The sequence below is a fragment of the Hemiscyllium ocellatum genome, chromosome 12 (assembly GCF_020745735.1).
Source record: "Hemiscyllium ocellatum isolate sHemOce1 chromosome 12, sHemOce1.pat.X.cur, whole genome shotgun sequence".
Lineage (NCBI taxonomy): Eukaryota > Metazoa > Chordata > Chondrichthyes > Orectolobiformes > Hemiscylliidae > Hemiscyllium > Hemiscyllium ocellatum.
Window position 1 is genome coordinate 25,634,561 of NC_083412.1, and position 8,392 is coordinate 25,642,952.

Sequence of the window (8,392 nt, forward strand, 5' to 3'; positions counted from 1 at the left end):
TCTGCATGTTTTCTTAACAAAGATGATAACCTATGTCATGGTCCTTAGCAAAGGCATTAACTCATTATTGAGGTGGATTCACACATTTACTGACAGAAAGAACAAAAGAGAGGAATTTCAGACCATTGGGTTAAATATTTTGTGTGATGATATCTCATGATGTAAATTCAGGTCCAGCATTTTTCAAATAAAGCAAAGGTCATTCAGCATAACAACTCATAATATTTTGACAGCTCATTTTCACATAACCACCATATCTCCCAAAACTAGGTTGTGTCAATCATGATTACAGCATGGTGTCTGTATCCCATAGTTAATGTTGAAAAGTGTTTCCGACAAAGCTATTTGATCAAAAGGTTGTCGAAAAAGGTTTTTTTTATTCATTGGCAATACTCTGTTTCTATTTATACTTGTAAGGGTGAACTGCAAAGTTGACATCCAGCTTATTTAATCAATGTAAATAACAGGAAATATTGTACTTAAGCCAATAAACTTTAATGATGTGCGATACTGTTACTTCATGATGATCATTCAGAGTTATTTCCATCTGTAGTATTTCAGATATGACTCAGCGATAGCACAACTTGCTTTGCCATCAGAATGTTGTGTGTTCAAATCCCATTCCAGACGCTTAACCAAATAATCTAAGCTGACACTCAAGCGCAGCACTGAGGGATTGCTCAAGAAGCAATGTTTTCTTTCAAGTGAAACATTAAATTAGGCATCTAGAATTCCTGCAACACAGAAGGAGGCTATTCAGTCTATCAAGTTTACACTGACCCTACAAAGACCATCCCACCCAGACCCATCCTATCCCTGTAACCTTGCATTTCCCATGGCTAACCTAACTAGTCTGCATATCTTTGGACTGTGGGAGCACCTGGAGGAAACCCGAGCACCTGGAGGAAACCCGAGCACCTGGAGGAAACCCATGCAGACACAGGGAGCATGCGCACACTCCACATAGACAGTCGCCCAAGAATAGAATTGAACCCAGGCCCCTGGTGCCGTGATGCAACAATGCTAACCACTGAGCCACCATGCTGCCTCAATCCACTGCACAAGTACCTCCCGGTATCTTGCCCGCATTTATCCTTTAGCCAAAACTTGCAAACCAGCTCTCTGGTATTTTCTGGGGTGGCAAGGTGGGAAGGTGGCTAGCACTGCTGCCTTACAGCGCCAGGGACCCAGGTTCAATTCCTGCCTCGGGCAACTGCCTGTGTAGAGTTTGCACATTGTCTGCATGGGTTTCCTCCGGGTGCTCCGGTTTACTCCCACAGTCCAAAGATGTGTAGGTTAGGTGAATTATCCATGCTAAATTGCCTGTAGCGTTATATGACCCTTAGTCAGGGGTAAATATAGGGGGGGGGGGTTTCTCTTCAGAGGGTCGGTGTGGACTGGTTGGGTCAAAGGGCCAGTTTCCACACTGTAGTAATCTAATCTAATCATATCCAGAATTGCTTTCACACACAACTGAATTTCTTTTCCCACCACCAAATCACTTGTGGCAATTTTTGCCTATTCACCATCACCAGCATATCACCTGTGTTTTCCAACTGATTCATTGTTCAGGGCAATGCAGACCAGGAAAGGTGAAGGAGAGGGAGGGGGCTAAATCAAAATGGAGTTGGAAGGCTGTCTGCCATTTTATCTCACTGATGTGAGATCTCTTTGTAACTACACTTCAAAAACTCTTCTTTGACTTGAGTGTGTTTTGAAACTTTTCAAAGATGCAAAAGGTTGGTGTTGTAATAACTCAAAATGTTCACTTTATGCAATCTTTTAAGGTCATGTTCTAAAATTGGACTGCTAGATATTTTTCACAATTGAATACTGTAAATGTTTCTAATGGTCCCCTTTATGTTTTAGTGAAGAACTATGACAATACTGCAATGGACCTTGTAAAATACAAGGACAGCACATCACAAAACTGGTTAAAATGGAAATGTTAATGTTTTTGTAAGTCAACTGATGTTTTTAATATCTTCAAGTAATCAGAAATCAACTGATCAATCACATTTCATATTGGGCCACAAATAATGTGAATTTACCATTACTAATTGTACACATTATTTTAAATTTGAAGTTTGAAATGATAACTGAGCTTCAACTGAATAGTGAATTTACAGTTATTTCATGGCTCTTCCCCCAACTCTAGGCCTCTTTTTGTTTGACAGATGACCTAAAGTCATTGGATTAGATCCTTCCATGTTATTCGTATTGCTCCAGATAAATGTGAGTTGCATTCAAGAGATGCATAAAATTACATTTTACAGTAGAAAATAGAGGTGGTATTGTAAAATTGAACATTGAACAAATAGTTAACTCCAAAAGGTTTTAGCAGTCACTCAGACTTTCCAAACACTTTGATACAGACAGCTGTTGCACATTCTTGCTTGAGAGACTACACTAGGAATATACTGGTTTCTTGCTATTAAGGGAATGATCTCCAGACATGACAAATGTCAGCGCATATAGGTAGAAACTATCTATTCATCTCTCAGGACAAATTAGGTTTTGTTCCGAATCACCCTGATGAACTACAGGCTGGACCTTGTATTGTCCAATCCCTTCAAAATTAAGGTGAAATATGCACCATTTCAACACAGAAAAGCCTTTAACATCAAATATTAGAACAAGTCAGGATTAACTGCAACAACCTGTTCATTGCATTTAATTTTACATTGTCATGGTATGACTTTAGCAGGGAAACTATGGCAGCATTTGTGGAGACCAGTTTGGACGATAGATGCTTTCTAATAAACCTGTTCAAAGAATGTTATTACACACTCTCTGTCGCAGGTCGGAATTGAACCTGAATCTTTTATCTTATGAGGTTGGGACATTACCACTGTGCCACAAGAACCCAATCTAGGGAATCTGGACAGTCCAGCTGTTGAAATGGCAGGCCTCCTGGGTTCATTTCCACTCTTAGTACCTCAGTATTGTTGGCCCAGTATTGGTTAATGGGGATCATTTCAGGATTCCTGATCATTCATTCACAAAGCAAGTATTGCAACAAAGCGGCGAACAGAAACAAAAGCACCGATTGGTCAGAATAGCTCTGAGCTGATGAAGGTGAACTGAGGGTGCTATTTATTCCTCAAAACATATAACTGCAGGAGTTCCTTCGGATGTGTTTGATATGCCTCAGACATGAACAATAACACCAGTGACCCGTGCAGCCTGAAGACATTGGTAACAGTGCGCGCTATTTGAATGGGTCCAGTCATTCTCAGTCCTTGGATGCACAGTATCATCAGCACATTTGACAACCAAAATGTAGACAACACTGGACTCAACCCGCCGAGCAAGGCGATGCCAGTCCTCACACTGTTTACCAACAATGCACACACCACCAAAACTCTCGACACGAGTTAAACTCCTACCTCTGACCTCCAGACTATGTAGGACTGGCTGCTGACTTGGTGCGGCTTCCTCTGCAGCCACTTCCTCGGGGAGAACAGGGTGTTGCTGGCCGGGCTTTGAGGCTGGCCCCTGGGCAGGAAGGCGAGGTCCCAGGCGGCGGTCCTCTTGCCCCCTCCCCTGGGCTCCAGGTCGAAGCTGAAGTTGGCGGAGAGAGACTTCTCCAGCGGGGAGCGGGGGCAGTGCCGGGGGCGCAGCGAGCGGCCGCTGAGCAGACTCTCGGCCGAGCTGCGGGGACACAGGGGGCCGCCGGCGCCCGCGTACTTGCTCCCCAGGCAGGCAGCCCGGGGGGCAGCATCGAAGTCGTCCGCCGCCGTGAGCTCGCTGTCGGTGCCGTAGCCCCGGATAATCGCCGAGTCCAGGCTCCTGGTCTGGCGCAGCTTTCTCTTGGACATGGTCTTGGCTGATGGCGAGGAGCAAAATAAAACAGTGTTCAACCACCCTCCTGCAGCACCCCCTCCACCTGGGGGTAAACCCTGAGCGGACATCTCCGGGAGGCAGGCTGAAGCCAGCGGGCTGGCCGCCTGATTTAGTTTATATTTGTGTTACTCTGTGCGTGCCTCTGCAGAGCTGGAGAGGACACACTCGGCTGACAGTCCGCTCCAGAGACTCGGCAGCAGCAGCAGCAGCAGGACGCGCTCATCACCATCAAAACATCTCAGGGTAGGGGCTGGAACTGGGGAGGAGACAGGCAGAGTGCCGCCTGGGACTGAGGGGGCGAGGGAGGGAAGGGAATGGGAGAGAGCGAGGCGAGCGTCTGTCTCAATCTCACATCCGCACCCTGCGCTCTCTCTCTCTCTCTCACACACACACAGTGAAACTCTTGGCTAAACTCCCTGAGTTAACCCTGGCGGAGCTGTCCACACCCACCCAGCGCTAGACAACATCTGGGGACGCCTCGGTGTGAGTCAACGCTCGATGTGCAGTTGCACCGTCGCTGTTCAGAGCTCCCGAGTGCCTTGGAGTCACCTGGAAAAGGGAGCAAGATCGGGTCATCTGCCTTTCGGCTCTGGTGGAGGGCATCAACTTCAGACCGGGCAGTGAGGGGCATAACCACCTGCTCCTCCAACCAGAACCTCCATGTCTCAGCTGACCTCTTTGTCAGTGCGACACTCTCCCAGTACAACACGTTCACTGGGCAACCTCGACACAGTGACCTGGAGGAAGTGAGGTCTGCAGATGCTGGAGGATCAGAGCTGAAAATGTGTTGCTGGAAAAGCGCAGCAGGTCAGGCAGCATCCAGGGAGCAGGAGAGTCGACGTTTCGGGAATGAAGAAGGGCTCATGTCAATTCTCCTGCTCCCTGGATGCTGCCTGACCTGCTGCGCTTTTCCAGCAACACAGTTTCAAAAATTACCTGGAGGCCACACTCAACCCCAAAGCACTGCGGATGCTGGAAATCAGAAAAGCAAAAAAAAACAGCAATTGCTGGGGGGGGAAACAAAACTCGACAGGTTCTGGCGACGCGTGTGGAGAGTTAAGCAGAGTTGACGTTTCGGGTCCAGTAACACTGCGTTCTTTCCACAGACCTGTTGATTCCCCCCGCCCAGTGATTCTGAGAGCTTAGGGTCTCAGAATCTCAGAATTGTTCCAACGCAGAAGGCGGTTATCCGGCCAATGCGCCCACCCCTTGCTCTTCCGCCCAGCATTATTTCCTAGAGTCAGTCTCCTGTTTCTCCACTCATAACACTGCTGTAGTATTTTTGCACAAATAATCATCCAATGAACCTGAGCCTGCCTCCACCACAATTCCAGGCAGTGCATTCTGCCCCCTAACTATTCCCTGTGAGGAAAAGATTTTTTTTTCCCATCACCTCTTGCTTCTTTTCCACGTCGGTTTAAATCTATGCCTAAGTAAAAACAAGGACTGCAGATGCTGGAAACCAGAGTCTAGATCAGAGTGGTGCTGGAAAAGCACAGCAGATGCCTGAAACGTCGATTTTCCTGCTCCTCGGATGCTGCCTGACCTGCTGTGCTTTTCCAGCACCACTCTAATCTAGACTTAAATCTATGCCTTCCCACTGTTGTTCCTTTTAACAGGAAATAAGTTCTGGTATCATGACGACCTTGTGTCAGAATTGGAAGATATGAGACATGGAAAGCCAACTTATGAGCAAGCCAGGGAGATGGTTTGGGGTGGCACAGTGGCTCAGTGGTTAGCACTGCTCAATCACAGCACAGGGTGTGATTCTAGCCTCTGGAGACTGTGTGGGGTTTGCATGTTCTCCCCGTATCTGCATGGGTTTCTTCCTTCCTACTGTCGAAAGATGTCTAATTAGGTGGATTGACAATGGGATATGTGGAGTTACAGGGATAGGGTGAGGGGTGGGGTGGGCCTGAGATGCTCTCCAGATTGGACACGATGGGCTGAATGACCTGCTCCCACATTGTAAGGATTCTTTTTCATAACAGGCAGTGAACCATGGTATGAGGGTTTATGGCATCAGTGATTAAATGGCAGAATGTGCAATGCTGCATTATAAGTTACCACTAGAACTCAGTTTTTACTCAGCATATTTATTCTAGAATAAATTAATTCGAATTTTTAAAATTCATACCATCCTGTCGTTGTTGCTGGTCAGTTCGCTTTTTTTTTACCATCCCTACTTGCCCTAAAGAATGCTGCAGTAAGCTACCTTCTTGCTGAAGTCTAGATCAGAGTGGTGCTGGAAAAGCACAGCAGGTCAGACAGCATCCGAGGAGCAGGAAAATCGACGTTTCAGGCAAAAGCCCTTCATCACGAATGGAGGCAGGGAGCCTCCAGGCTGGAGAGATAAATGGGACAGGGGGGTGGGGCTGGGGAGAAGGTAGCAAAAAGTATAATAGGTGGATGGGGGTGGGGATGAAGGTGTTGGGTCAGAGAGGAGAATGGGGTAAGGTAGCAAAGAGTACAATGGGTGAATGGGGGTGGGGATGAAGGTGATAGGTCAGAGAGGAAGGTGGAGCGGATAGGTGGAAGGGAGATTGGCAGATAGAACAGGTCGTGGAGATGATGCTGAGCTGGAAGTTTGGAACGGGGGTAAGGTGGGGGGAGGGGAATTGAGGAAACTGGTGAAGTCCACATTGACAGCCTGGGGTTGAAGTGTTCCAAGGCAGAAGATGAAGCGTTCTTCCTCCAGGCGTCAGGTGGTGAGGGAGTGGCGGTGGAGGCAGTCCAGGACCTGCATGTCCTCGGCAGATTGGGAGGGGGAGTTGAAATATTGGGCCACAGGGCAGTGGGGTTGATTGGTACGGGTGTCCCGGAAATGTTCCCGAAAGTGCTCTACAAGAGAGCATCCAGTCTCCCCTTCCATCGCCCTGTGGCCCAACTTTTCAACTCCATCCCACCGCCCCGTGGCCCAACATTTCAACTCCCCCTCCCACTCTGCCGAGAACATGCAGGTCCTGGGCCGCCTCCACCGCCACTCCCTCACCATCTGACGCCTAGAGGAGGAACGCCTCATCTTCTGCCTCAGAACACTTCAGCCCCAGGACATCAATGTGGACTTCATCAGTTTCCTCATTTCCTCTCCCCCCACCTTACCCCAATTCCCTCTCCCCACCTTACCCCAGTTCCAAACTTCCAGCTCAGTACCATCCGCATGGCCTGCCCTAGCTGCCAATCTCCCTTCCCATCTATCCATTCCACCCTCCTCTCTGACCCAACACCTTCATCCCCACCTCCATCCACCTATTGTACTCTTTGCTACCTTCTCCTTAGCCCCACCTCCTCCCATTTATTTCTCCACCCTGGAGGCTCCCTGCCTTCATTCCTGTTGAAGGGTTTTGCTCGAAACGTTGATTTTCCTGCTCCTCTGATGCTGCCTGACCTGCTGTGCTTTTCCAGCACCATTCTAATCTAGACTCTGGTTTCCAGCATCTGCAGTCCTGACTTTTACCTTCTTTCTGAAGTCTACAGGACATGAGGAGAGTAGGACACCACAGTATCTTTAGGAAGTGAGTTCCAGGATTTTCACCAATGACAGTGAAGGAAGGTGATCTAGTTCCATATGAAGATGGTGACTTGATAGGAGAGAAATGTGCTGGTGGTGATGTCCCCATGCATCTGCTGCACTGTCATTCTGGATGGTAGAGGTCACAGGTTTGGAAGGTCATGTCAGTCAAATTGGAAAGCATTGTTCTGCAAGTATTTAAATCTAATAAACAGAAAATCCAAGTTTTCTCTTTAAATATGTGGAGATGTGGATGTATTAAATGTAACTTTTATCTTTTGTTACAATGGCTGAAATGTGTTTACTCTAATCCTGGAAAAAATTTATTTCTGAGGAGGGTCTTCTAAGGTAACTAACCTCAGAAATGCTCCTGATTCTAATATGTTTTTGTTCACAAAGAATTTCATGTAACTGTAAATATTTTCATATGAGAGAATCAAATTCCCTGAACTGGCACAACTTACTAGCAATCCATTATGGACAGCTGTGTTAATCTATTATTAACAAAATATTGTCCTTGTATCTCCCTCCATCATTAAGCATTTTGACCCGAACATAACTTCTCGTAAAATTTCTACAATGTTCGGTCCACATGTTTTCCACAAGAATCAACTCATTTGTTTTAAATGCCTTCATTAAAGTGTGGGATAAAGCAATGTCATGTCAAATGGCTATAGTCCATGTGACCAGAGACATAGGAAGAAAGAGAGATGAGATTGTGCTGGCCGACTTTAGGGAGTTGGGCAGGAAACTGAAAAGCAGAATTTCAAAGTTAGCAATTTTCTGATTACTCCCAATGCCATGCAGTAGAAAGTATAGGAAAAGAAAGACAGAGCAGATGAATGTATGGTTTGAGATTTGGTGTAGTAGACACAGTGTTAGATTTCTGAGGCAATGGAACAGTTCAGAGTAGAATAGAATAGCAATTTATTGTCACCCATGTTTTTTTTACAACAAAAATGCAGTGGAAAGTTTAGTAAGTTACCCTATCTGGACATTACTAAAGCTTTTAGTTGGGTCTGTCATGGCAGACTA

At 46.5% G+C, this 8,392-nt stretch overlaps 1 protein-coding gene across 1 annotated transcript in view; it reads right to left on the reverse strand.

Annotated features, from left to right (window-relative positions):
* Positions 1–4,222, reverse strand: part of LOC132820986 (rho GTPase-activating protein 6) — a 535,965-nt gene extending 531,743 nt beyond the window's left edge. Inside the window, exon 1 of the mRNA XM_060833423.1 lies at positions 3,390–4,222. Within this exon, the coding sequence (XP_060689406.1) occupies positions 3,390–3,914 (525 nt within the window). The 5' untranslated portion in view covers positions 3,915–4,222. The remainder of the gene's footprint in view (positions 1–3,389) is intronic.
* Positions 4,223–8,392: the final 4,170 nt, after the last annotated feature.